Raw genomic sequence first — 13,247 nt, forward strand, 5'->3', positions numbered from 1 at the left:
TAGCTGCTATTGTCTGTAAGTGTGATTATTTTCTACTATTAAAGTGTATATATATAAAGCTACATGTATATATATAAATTATATATCCTCACACTATATTTTTATATATGCAGATATGAGATGACATAACTTAGAAAGAGAAACGATAATGATGTTGGTTTCGTTGATCCAAATGTCGTATTCAAACACCCTAACCCTCCGCCTCAATGGAAAGCTGAACTCGAGAAAAATCTCATGAGGTTCTTAGTGAACCAACAAAACAAGGACATAGTCTTCCCCTACAACTTCAAGTGAGTGTTAAATAATTAATGTCGATCATATGGACATTTGTTCAATTATTTGCTTACTAGCTAAGCTATCTCCCATATATATATGTTGACTCTAGTTAATGTCGATCATATTTGTGTATAAAAACATATGCAACAATCACTGGATATTGATGGTCATCGATATGGCCAATAGTTGGTTGAGCATCTTAGACTCGTTAAGAAAAGAGCAAACAGAGTACCAAGACATGATAGATATTATCCAAGGGTAATTTGGTCTCTCTAGCAACTATATATACCCCGATCTCTTAACTGCAACAATTATTAAAGGCCAAATTAATTTTTTATTTTATTGGGCGTAGTGTTTGGAAAAATTTCATTGAGGAACACCACATGAAATATTACAAAGCGCCACTAGATGTAATCACACACAAAGTAAGTACTATATATATATATATATATATATATATATATATATATATATATATATATATATATATATATATATATATATAATTCAATTAACACCATGCATGCTTTCAATTCACCGGATCATTTTTCTCGTAAAAGTGGGTTCTGAGGCAAGAACAGGGGAACAACTACTGCGGATACTATGTTTGCGTGTTCATCATGACGTACGCAAAAAGAACTCCTAAAGAGATCCTCAAAGTACGTTATATAAATATATTCATATATTCATAATTTCTTTTGTTGCTCATATATATAAGTAATCACGTGACCAACACACACACACACACACACACACATATATATATATATATATATTAATACTTTTCCTTTAACTTTTATTGAAGACTCTATGGTTGAAGGAAAAAGTCATACGACGTGACCAACTGAAAGCAATTCAAGAGACCATAGCAGGATTTCTTAATGACCAGGTCCTCAACCTCGCCGGCGAGTTCTACAATGACATCAACGAAACATGGAAGCCAAACCAGATGGAGTGAATTTGTTATCTCAAGGATATGATAGAATATACAATGCAAGCTTTATTTGTAATATATATATATATACATACATATTATATGTACATAAAATAATGTACAATATATGTATATGCATGTAATATATACGTTAGTTTCATACTTTAGTTTGTACAAAATGTTCGAACATTATAAACATATAGAATACGTATATTACTAGCAGCGTAGAATGCGTATTCGAAAACCAAAACGAATCATCAATTGAAAATAGAAACAAAAAAAGGAAACCTTTAGTCCCGGTTGATAATACCAACCGGGACTAAAGGACCGCCCCACGTGGCCAGGCTGGGAGGCCTCTTTAGTCACCTTTAGTCCCGGGCGAGAAACCGGAACTAAAGGAGGGACCCTTTAATCTCGGATTCGTGCTCCCGGTTGAGAAACCGGGACTGAAGGGGTTTCCCAACCGAGAGTAAAGGTTGTTTCTATACTAGTGATCTAGCAACTATACAAGTTATACCTATATGTATTTATGTTTGTTTCCAAAATCTTGGGTATTCCTTGGCATACAGGGGAATACCCCTAGCGCCGCCCATGGTTTTAACCATATTCGCTGATGTTGAAATTTGACTTACGCTACAAAAAAAAAAATACTATTCTATAGCTAAAAAGTAGTTTCTGAATAAGCTCACGTAAACGGGGCCAATTTGTTTTGTGCTGTGTGTGCTAGATTGAACAAACGGCCAGCTAGAGCCCATGGCGTCTCGTTAAACTGCCTGCTTTGTTCGCTTGAACTAGGGGGTGGATACTTCCTCCTAACCACCGGGCATGACATGGGAATGGGATCCAGGCTGCAGGCTGCAGGCAAAGGCAAAGGCCTGCCTCCACGGATGAAATGAATGAAAGCGATGGATGTGAAAATCAATGCATGGCAATGCAAGCGATGCTCGAGGCTGCTGGACACTGGAGCTAGTAGCAGCAACATTGACGCTGACATTTCAAAACGTTTCATAGAGCCAAGCTATAGGAATCCTGCCAACATACGTAGGCCAACGGCCGTTTCGCTGTGTTAGCTAGCTGTTTCAAGCGCCGCAGGTCACACGTGAGTGAAATATGACACCCTCACCCACACGGCCACACCCTAACGAGTGCGGTGCCCGTGGGCACCCACACCCACGAGTGGATTGTCATCCCTAACCAAAACTGGGTAAGTTGGTTTCACAAACCGACTACGTCGATTTGCACTAGTTTACACTAAGCCAACTAAAATTGGCTTATGCCCTGTTTAGTAAGGCTCCTTCCTAGCTCGGACTCCTTCAGAAGAGTCATATCATATGTTCTGTAGGAGCCGTTTTTCAGTAAAAAACGGAGGAGCCAGAGTCGTTTTGAAAATTTTGGCTCCTTCAAAATGGCCTCGGCTCCTCTGATGGAGCCTCTCAGGAGGAGCCTTGCTAAACACCCCCTTAGCTCATTTATGTAGCTTTAGCTGGTCCTATCCGTGAAAACCGACTGAGCCGGTTTTGGCCTACAGTCCCAGGGGAGATCTAGGAAATACATAGATAGATTTTCTCCATATATGAGAGCTTCACCGCTGATTAAAGTATCCAACTGTTCAAAAAATAAATCTACCTTTACTTTTTGCACCGTCACACCTTAATCTCTTCTACCCCCAATTACTTGTTATTTACGCTTCTCTCGATGAGATTCATTAGTAGACATCTTAGGTGGCCTTGCCGAATCTACGGCACCCCCTACGTGTCTCCAATAGAGGTGCTCTTGGGACTATGCGGCGCACCCTGTCAAAAGACCGATTTTCACGAGTCGTCGTTGGCTGCCGTGTTGCATGGCCCATGCGCTTTAGATAGGGATGAAAATGGACAAAAAAGGTATCCATTTTCGCTGGATCCTGTTTTAATCCATTATGAACCTATATTTAATGGGCTTACTGGGCCTATTGTGCATCGAGCCTCTTTATGGAGGCAGGCCACTATCAGAGAGGCGGACCTGTTAATACGCCCATCTCTATAAATCTATTTATGGAGACTAACAATTTTTTATTGCCTCTATAAAACTATTTTAGGATATGAGGAATTTTTTACCGCCATCGAAAATCATCAGTTATTTTAGAAAACAGATAAATTTTATGACCGTCTCCACTAATGATTGAGCAGTGCTTCGCGAAATCATTTGCACAGTAGTGTAAGCTAGATTTGAGTGTCCGCTAGGAGATATAGGGCATGTTTGGCAATGATCCAACAGCTCCACATTCACCGTTTTCAGCTTCTCCACCAAAACTTTACCGAACAGTCCATATCTACCAAATTGGTGAATTTAGAGGCTAGTCAGTAAATTGGTGGAGCCCTCCCAACTCAAATTTGATGGAGTCGGAGAAATTACCCTCCACCGCCACCGGTTCCCAAGAACCAAGATACCGGTTCGTTCTAATTTTTTTCCTATTCTTCCCCGTCGCGTCGCTCTCTCTCTCTCGTAGCGCAGCTCCTTCGCCGCGACGCCGGCCACGCGCTCCGGACCCGCCCCGCCGACGAGGCACCTACGCGATAACCTCCGGCCGCAAGCGCTGCCCTGACACCGTCCGCCCCGCTGCCGGCGCCACCGGAGCTCCGTCCGCGAGCGCCATGGCCAGGGAGCGCAACATCCGGCGAGCCTCTGTCCGTGAGCGCCCAGCGCCTCCCTCTCCTACTCCGCCGGCGCAGTGGTCGCCAACCGCGCCCCATGGCCTGGCCGCGTGCCTCCCCGCCGGCCGTGCCTCCCTGCTCGCGAGCTCTGGCGAGGCCGAGCCCGGCCACCGTGGACACGCTCGGCGAGGCCGCCTGTGCGCACGACCTTCGCCGTGGCCGAGCCTGGCGAGGCCGTCCCGAGCCGTCGTGGCCTCGAGCTCTGGTGAGGCCGATCTGCGTGCCTGCGATGTGCTCTCCTCTGATAGGATGAGGATAGAAGAGCTGACGTGTAGCCCAGGATGGCAGTGAGATAGAGAGAGCACTAGTTCCAAAGGTAATTTTGTCCATTCGAACGAAAATACCCTTACGTGCATCTGGAGCAGCTGTCATTAGCCAAACAGTTTTCTAGTAAATCCACGAGGAATGTCGGATCTACGGTGGAGCTGAATGCTAGAGCCAGCTTCAGTTTTTACAACGGTGAATTCCTGCCAAACAGGCCTACGAAGTTTTTTTTTTAAATACGTTTAGATGCACGCTAGCTATTGGTGAGCATGAATGGCAACAGTGCTCCCTTGTTCCAACGCAACCAACCCTAGGAAACAGCGCAACTTGGATTCTCGCGTGGTCAATACAGCAGCAGTAGCTGGTCAAGCTGCTGCTCAGACAACCCTTGAATACACAACTGAACACGCTTCGTGAACGGCAAAGTTCAGTCTAAAGAACACCAGTGTGACACTGACATACGAATCTCTAAATTTTGCCCAAATTCATAATGATTAGTATTAACATTTATGTTTCAAACAAGATTTATTACGAAAATATATTCCGTTACTAATCTATTGATACTTATTTTGTATTATAAATGTTAGTAATTTTTTTGTATAATTTTAGTCGAAGTTGAAATCATTTCACTTACCGGGAAACAAGAATTGCATTTTTTTGGGACGGATGGAGTAATAAGGCCAGTCTCATAAGTGATTTCATCATAGTTTCGTTGGCGTTAAATATGCTGATATGGCACCGCGAAGAGAGATGATAAGAATTTCATGGGAGCAGAGAGAATTTCGTTGGGATGAAACTCTATCTTCTGCACTGTTTTCAAAATACGATGTGTTGAAAACTCGGACATGATATTAAGACTAGTCTAATAGTATAATTATGGAGGAATATGATGGATATCCTAAAACAATGCTGAATGATACGAAGCCTTTAGGCCTTGTTTAGCTTGTCCCTCTTAAAGTTTAGTCAGCTAAATCTAGTCTGTTGTAGTCACTTTTCACCCAAATAGTATGACTAAATGAGACTAGATGGCCTTTAGCCAACTAGTCACTAAAATGTTGCTAAAAGAAACTAAACCTCACTTTTTAATCACTTTGGAGCCAAACCCTGACTAAAAAAGACTAAAAAGCCTCTTTTAGCCGTCTAAACCAAATACCTAGTGACTAAAGTTTAGCTCGCTGAAATTTGGCTGATGTGATGCTTATGCTAATTTATTACGAGAGAAAAACACTGTTCATTCGCTGAAAGGTACTGTTTGAAGTATTTTAAGCCATCAGATCCTAAAGCTTAAGAGAGGGAACCAATAAGGTACAGGACGATGACAACGTACGGGTGGAGTGTTGAAGTGGAATCCATTCTTTTGAGGACATTTTCTCTGTTCACTCTTTTCGTTTGTTGGTTTCAGTCAGGCTTATTTAATCAGTCAATAGTGTTTTCCTCTAAAAAAATCAGCACCGGTCAGCCTAAACCAGCACCACCACCAACCAGCGAATACGCCGGTTGTGAACACTTTTTTTATGCAGCACTGTGCAGACACCCACTCATCTCTATAAATACACGTATGCACAATCCTACTTCTATGAGCATATCTAAACGACCGAACCGATAGATCTCGAAATTCATAAAGTCATCGATGTCGCCTACCACTAAAAGCATAGCGCCGTTAAATTTAGGATTAAGGGCCTGTTTAGTTCCTAATTTTTTTTGCGCAGTACCCATCACATCGAATCTTGCGGCACATGCATGGAGTACTAAATGTAGACGAAAAAAACTAATTGCACAGTTAGGTGAGAAATCGTGAGACGAAACTTTCGAACCTAATTAGTCCATAATTAGACACTAATTGTCAAATACAAACGAAAATGCTACGGTAGCAAAAAAAAAAAAAAAACCCAAATTTCTTTGCATCTAAACGCGCCCTAATACCACCTATGCTAAATTGAGCCCTTGTTTAGTTCCACCTCAACTTCCAAAAAGTTGCTACAGTACTTATCACGTCGAATGTTTACGGCCTGTGTATGGAGTATTAAATGTAGACAAAAAGAAAAACTAATTGCACAGTTTGGTGGGAAATTGCGAGACGAACGTTTTGAGCCTAATTAGTCCATATTTGAACACTATTTGCTAAATAAAAACGAATGTGCTACAGTAGCCCAAAATTCAAATTTCTCCTACTAAACAAGGGCTGAGGAATTAAATGCGGGTGGAGCCTGACAAACCCTGTTCTGAACACCTGATCACTGCTCTACGGACTACGAGTGCAGTACTACCTACAGTGTCGTACCTGAGTCACCGTCCCACCAGGATGGGTTACAGACTTGCAGTCGCACAGGAACGCAATACCTCATGGGCTGCTCACGCTTGTCTCCCGCCGTTCAGACAGACACTCGTCTCTGTTTACAAGGTGTCAAATTTTAAAAGTTTAATTACAAGAGAGTTACCGAATATATATTATATACTACATACACCGTACCATACCATGCTAGTGCATCAATCCAAGGTTCCTATGTGACCTGCTGACTAGTAAGAGTGACGGCCCGCTACCCGAGAATTAAAGTTTGCTCAGTGCCCTCTTTTTGTAAATAAAACTTAGTAACTCCTAAGGGTAGAGCAGACGTATTTTTAAAAGCAAGTAAATAAAGTATTTCAGGCATATTACTTATGAGATCTTTGTCTAGGATAAAAATATATAAGTTTACTTATGAGCGGACATATAAAAGCAAGTACTCCTTGCAGATGACCGGCAACAGCAAGCACTCGTTAACAATAACCAGAAGCATCATCTGCTACAGTACACGGCAAAGTTCAGTCTAAAGAACACCAGTGTGACACTGACATACGGTTGGATCGAAGTTTACCATGTGTTTGGTTTATCAGGCATGCGCGAGTTGCAGAAAATCTGGTGGTCGGCGACCTACCTGGTGTCGACCCGGTCGGACCTTAATCGCCTCCGCTAACTAGAGGTAGAGGGATCATCAAATTTGGCTAGAAGCAGCAATGGAGTCCGCACGTAATTCCGTAATTCAGTAGGCTATAATGATAATTTTATTTAAGGATAATCGAAAATAAGCCCTCGCTGTATAGTTTTTTTTTAACCGCTCCCAAAATAAATTCGCAAAACTAACAATTTTAGTCACGCCAGCACGTCAGGCCCAACAATCTTACTATGGTGTCCTCGACGAACATCTGGCAGGACAGGTGGATACCGAATTACCGATGCACTTTGACGCTAAGCCCTTGTTTAGTTGGACCCCAAAATCCAAAAAGTTGCTACAGTACCTGTCACATCGAATATTTGCGGCCCGTGTATGGAGCATTAAATATAGACGCAAAGAAAAACTAATTGCACAGTTTGGTGGGAAATTGCGAGACGAACGTTTTAAGCCTAATTAGTCAATGTTTGGACACTATTTGCCAAATAAAAACGAAAGTGCTACAGTAGCCCCAAAATCCAAATTTCGCGAACTAAACAAGGGCTAAGCCACTCACAACCAGGGATGGACAGGAGGTGACTATGGTGTGTATTCTGTAAAGTCGGCGTACCGGAAGCTTACGTCAGCACACCAGCAACAAACACTGGAGAGCTCGGGAGATGAGTTTTGGAAGAAGACCTGGAGGCTGAAAGTACCCCCGGAAGTGAAAGTGTTTTGCTGGAGAGTTCTCCATGAATTTTTGCCGGCGAAATCAGTGTTGATCCAACTGCATTCTGTGAGATATATGTGGAGCTGACAGCACGCGAATCCATTCGGCATGTCTTCTCTTGACTGAGTGCACAATGCTCTTTGCCAAGGCGGTCGTGAAGATAGACAATCAGGAGCCGGTCGGACTTTGGGCAAGAGGGGATTTTATCAACATTCTCGTCTGCCGCCAATTCTTACTGGGTTCCCCTGCTTTGAGAAGGCCACCACGATCTCCTTCTTCCTGGGTTTTCAGGGCCTCGCCGTGCCTCTCACCGGTGTCTTCGCTCGCCTCATCGGGCTCCACCTGAGCCGCGTCTGGTTCCACGGCCCAGGCGAGCTAGGCGATGCCGTGTCCTCGCCACGGTGCCCGTGCTTGCAGAGGCTCACCGTTGAGGACGCCCGTGGGCTGAGGGATCTCGCCATACATTCGGAGTCTATGCTGTTGATGGAACTCAGGGGCTTGCGAGACTTGTCTCAGCTCACGGTTGTGGCGCCGGCGCTCGAGGAGTGAACTGTGGAATCTTTTCTCAAGAGTCCACCAATCGCCAACATTTCGGCCCCTCTGCTAACGAAACTTGATTGGATTGATGAATATGACCCGAGCTCTGTCCACCTTGGCAAGATGGCACATCTTCAATGGCTGGGAACTCGCTATTATCTTGTTTATGGAAATGGTGGTTTCCTGCACAATCAGTCTTGTTTGAGTCTCTTGCAGCGCTTTGAGGGCATCAGAAGTCTTTGTCTAACGCTGGTGTATCTACAGGTGAGTTCTCACTTCTATTATCTGGAACCATTATGCCATCGTAGTACCATACCATGCTATGCTAGTGTATCAATCCAAGATTCCTATGTGACATGCTGACTAAGAATGGTCCTCCGCTACCACAAAATTAAAGTTTGCTCAATGCCCTCTTTTTGTAAATAAAAACTTAACTCCTAAGGCTCCAGCAGGCATATAAAAGCAAGTAAATAAAGTACTTCAGGTGTATTACTTAGGAGTCTTTGTTTAGGATAAAATAAGTTGACTTGTGCATTGAACCAAATGGCTTACTTAAAAGAATGTTTCATTTCCACTATTTTGACTTTTTGTCAAATTGTCTAGAAGATGGTGATATCAGGAAACCATCATTGGTAGAAGTCATCGCATATTTTGGTTTGCTTAGGACCTCAGGTCTCTCCAACATTGCTGAGCACACTGATTAATTACTATTTTCCATTATATATGCAAGAAACATGAGAGCCAAAGTATTTTCTAGAGAACAAGTAGTCCAGTCTTTTAAGCAGCTCACAATGGCCATGCTTTGTGTAAGGAACCCAGAATGAACTTGTTAGCTTATAGCGACAGTTTTGTTCACACAATGGTCAGCTAGCAGCTTTAGGTTTCATTCCCCTTCGAACTGTCACATGTGACTCCCTTTGTTTTACTTCCTATGAAAACACACAGGTTATAATGAACTGTGACTACATGATGGAAGACATGGCAGTGCTACCAGACATTACATTTTTGTCCCTGATGGTAATGGCAAATGGACATGCCTTGGAGGCCAGCGCATTCCATGTTCTCAGATTGTGTACTGGTATAACAAAGTTGATGCTGTTGTTCGTTCCTACTAGATCAGAGTTAGAGGTAAACCTATTCTTTGTTTACCTAATATCTCTCTAGACACAGAAAAAAAGGTAGCATTTTGGTCCCTAAAAGGCATTTTTGATGATTAATTTCTATCGAAGTATATATCAAAAGCCAAATTAATTTAAAGCATTCTTATTAAACTATTTTTCAAGGTAGATGAAGGGCAGGTCTGGTGCAAGCGGTAGAGTCTTACTGCCTGTGACCGGAAGATCCCGGGTTCGAGTCGCGGTCTCCTCGCATTGCACAGGCGAGGGTAAGGCTTGCCACTGACACCCTTCCCTAGACCCCGCACAGAGCGGGAGCTCTCTGCACTGGGTACGCCCCTTTTTTTATTTTTCAAGGTAGATCGATGCATGTTGTTTTTATGAAGAAAAAAAAACATGTGTTTGTATTTAGTTAGACATGGTCCCTAGTTAAACACAACACATTTTCTTACTAGAGTAAGTATTTAAGTTGCCATGGAAGTAATAGGAAGAAACCTGCATTTGTATTTTTTTTGTCAGATGTATGGTTTATTTGATATCCCAATGATAGCACTTTACTCTGTAGATTTAACTGTTGGTATACTATTTGGGCTGTAAATAGTTGCTCTCTTTCTAGTTATTGTTAGCCTGTTTGAAATATATGGTTCTGGACTTCTGGTGAGTCGTTGAATGACGCTAAAGCAGATCAACCTTGGTAATGTATATAAGAGTTAGAAAATAATATGTCAATGAACTTGAAGTAGTAATTAGCCTGAGTATTTTTATTTTTTTAAAAGAAAAATATAAAGGTTATGTAGGTCCATACAGGGGCTATGCACTAAGGCCGCGTTTAGTTCGCCGAAGTCGGCGCCGCCTAATTTACTGTTCATCCATGTAGCGCACTGTAGCTTTCGTTTGTATTTGGTAATGATTGTCTAATCGTTGACTAATTAGGCTCAAAACGTTCGTCTCGCAAAGTACAACTAAACTGTGCAATTAGTTTTTGATTTCGTCAACATTTAGTACTCCATGCATGTACCGCAAGTTTGATGTGACGGGGAATCTTCTTTTTGCATAGTGCCAAAGTTTGGATTTTGGTGGAACTAAACATGGCCTAAGATTGATTCAAAGTCTCCTTAATTTTGGGCAGTTAATAATAGCATATTTCTGTTATTCCATGGAATTCTATGTGATTTTATAAACAGAAATTATGCTCTTGTGTGCTATCTTTTGTCTTAGCAGAAAATTATATTGCTGCAACTGGTTACTAGGCTGAATTATTTTGTAGTTGTTGATATCAACACATTGGCGCACCTCGAAAGTGTTCAGGAATCTGACAATTTACTCTCTCATTTTTGTCATTCAATCATCAATTAATTTTATTAAGTTGATACTTCCTGGTTTCAGGCCCAGACTGTATGCACATCCGATTGCATATGCCTTCAGCTAGTAGAGTGGGAAACAGAGGAACTCTTGTTGAATCACCTTGAAGTAGTAATTGGTGGATGGATAGGAACTAAACATGAAGTTGCTTTTGTGAAACGACTTTTTGATTGGGGGACAAAGATTAAAGAGATGACAGTAAATTTCTGTCGTTCAATCTCTGAAGTCAAGGCCAAGGAGCTGTACCAAATATTTCAGAGTTTCTCTAGGCCAGGACTATGCATGAAATTTTACTGATTTGAGAACTGTAGTAAGGTGTTATACGCACCTAAGGACTAGCACACCAAGTTGTCACTATAGGCACTTTTTTTATGTGTTTCTTCTTGTTATGAACCGTTGAACCGTACTAGCACACCAAGTTGTCACTATAGCACCAACATGCTAGCAGATCTTAAACAATTTGCTAGCGTGTGTGGTGTGCGTTTGTATCAAACAATTTGCTCTCTATAAAAGCAGGTAACAATTTGCTCTCTATAAAAGCAGGGTTTACCTCGGAAAAAAAAAACAGACAAGTCGGTCAGCCAGCATGTGGCATATAGCTAAAAAAAAAAATCAGTAATAATCGATTACACTAGAAAACCTGGGGCGCGGTGTTGCTGCGCCATTTCTGAGCTGACTAGTAGTGATTTTGTGTGGGGTCTAGGAGAATTTGATGAAGGAGCAATGCTATCTCTGAGCTGGCCGGGATTTGACGAAAGAGCAATGCTTGCCTTTTAGTAAATCTGAATGAAATATAATATTCAAATAGAACATGAAATTAAAATAAAATATGGAGAAAATAGTTTGTTGGTGGATTAAGATTCGACGTCAGAGTATAATTATATTATAATTTTCTAATTTTTATTTGTTTTATCAGCTTGCAAGACTTTTTGCTACGAGCATTGTACGACAATGTCGGCACATGTCTCTTGAGCCGTTAGCTGGTTTTATCGTATTTTGTTAGCTGTTGAAGACATGCATTTTGCTGTTTGATCGAACTTTACTGAAGGATGGTGGAAGAAAAAGGTTATTACCTTGTGATTCGTGATGAAGAACCTCGGTTTGATTTTTGATGATGGTGTTCACCAGCGATGACCTATTGCGTTGTTACAGTGGGTGTTCACCAGCAAAGATACAGTGTGACTTGGCGTTGTTCTACCGGTAATAAGGAGATCTGAAGGGTGATGGGTGTGTAGAACTCGAGTGAGGGATGCCTCAAGTTTTTTTGACGACAGTAGTGGGTTCAATTATTAGGGTACAAAATCTTCCTTCCGATTATGCTTACGTATGGATCTGATAGAAGAGTTCTCTAAAATGCGTTTTTTGAACATCACACGATAACATGTAAAGCTCCGTAGAAAGACATAGTAAAAAAAGTCCATCCAGGGATGGGCGCCATTTATAGTTTTCCAAACGTGCCGGCACGGCACATCTAGGCACAGCACGCTAGACACGGCTGATGAACCGTGTCGTATCGTGTCGTGCCACCGTGCCCGACTCTAGGCCCAGACACGGCACTATCATTTCTGGAGCGTGCCGTGTCGTGTCATGCCAAGTCTAGGCTTAGCATGCCCGTGTCGGTCCAGGCACTAAACTGACAAAACCCCTCAATAAACTCAGCACAGTAATTCAAAGAGATCTAAAATGACTAAATTCACATGAGATAAAAACAGACCAGAATCAGGCCCGTGCCAGCCCGTATCGCGAGGCCCGTTTGGAAATTTATAGCGCCATTGAACGTCACCCGAATTAGCTGCCAGATCACTGGTACTGCCAAAGAATGGATTAGTACGTGGCCAATGAAGGAGCTAAAGATGTGTCCTTGGGATGGGCCCCGTAGAGCTGCCAGATCGCTGGTGCTATCCAAAGAACGGATCAGTACGTGGCCGGCGAAGGAGCTACGTGGCAATTTTGAGACATGCTACTACCGGTTCCTCGCTGTTTGGCACACGGTTCAACTGATGTTTTTTTTTCGTTACGAAAAAAAACATTATACTATAACTGATAAATCAGACAGATAAATTCAAACTTTTTGTATAAAGGATTACTGCTACTACCTGCGTCTTGGTAAAGTTAACTCGCTTTTATTTATAATAACCATGCGTGGAGGGAGAGTAAAAAAGCAGAGGTTGCGCTGCACATGATGCAGGGCACGCGACAGAGAGTAGAGATCGACCAGTAGTTGCTTTGGAAATAGCACACTCAGCTCATCTCAAAATCTTTGATTCGTGCATGGTCAATGTCTGGTCAAATGTCTTAGTATAGCAGATGACCGATGCCAGTGCTGCTGCTGCAACAGCGACAAACAATCAAACATGCATGCCATGGTTCATCAGAGCAGCAGCAAAGGACTAATTAATAATAATCTGAAGCATGCATCATCTGTCA

General features: G+C 42.2%; 1 protein-coding gene across 1 annotated transcript; it reads left to right on the top strand.

The window, feature by feature from the left end:
• The first annotated feature begins 8,445 nt into the window (after positions 1-8,445).
• LOC136481249 (uncharacterized) lies at positions 8,446-11,117 on the top strand. The gene is made up of 3 exons (XM_066478603.1): positions 8,446-8,607; positions 9,289-9,471; positions 10,845-11,117. Exons 1-3 carry the CDS (start codon positions 8,467-8,469, stop codon positions 11,115-11,117), a joined length of 597 nt encoding a protein of 198 aa, XP_066334700.1. The 5' UTR covers positions 8,446-8,466.
• Positions 11,118-13,247: the final 2,130 nt, after the last annotated feature.

The sequence above is a fragment of the Miscanthus floridulus genome, chromosome 9 (assembly GCF_019320115.1).
Source record: "Miscanthus floridulus cultivar M001 chromosome 9, ASM1932011v1, whole genome shotgun sequence".
Classification (NCBI taxonomy): Eukaryota; Viridiplantae; Streptophyta; class Magnoliopsida; order Poales; family Poaceae; genus Miscanthus; species Miscanthus floridulus.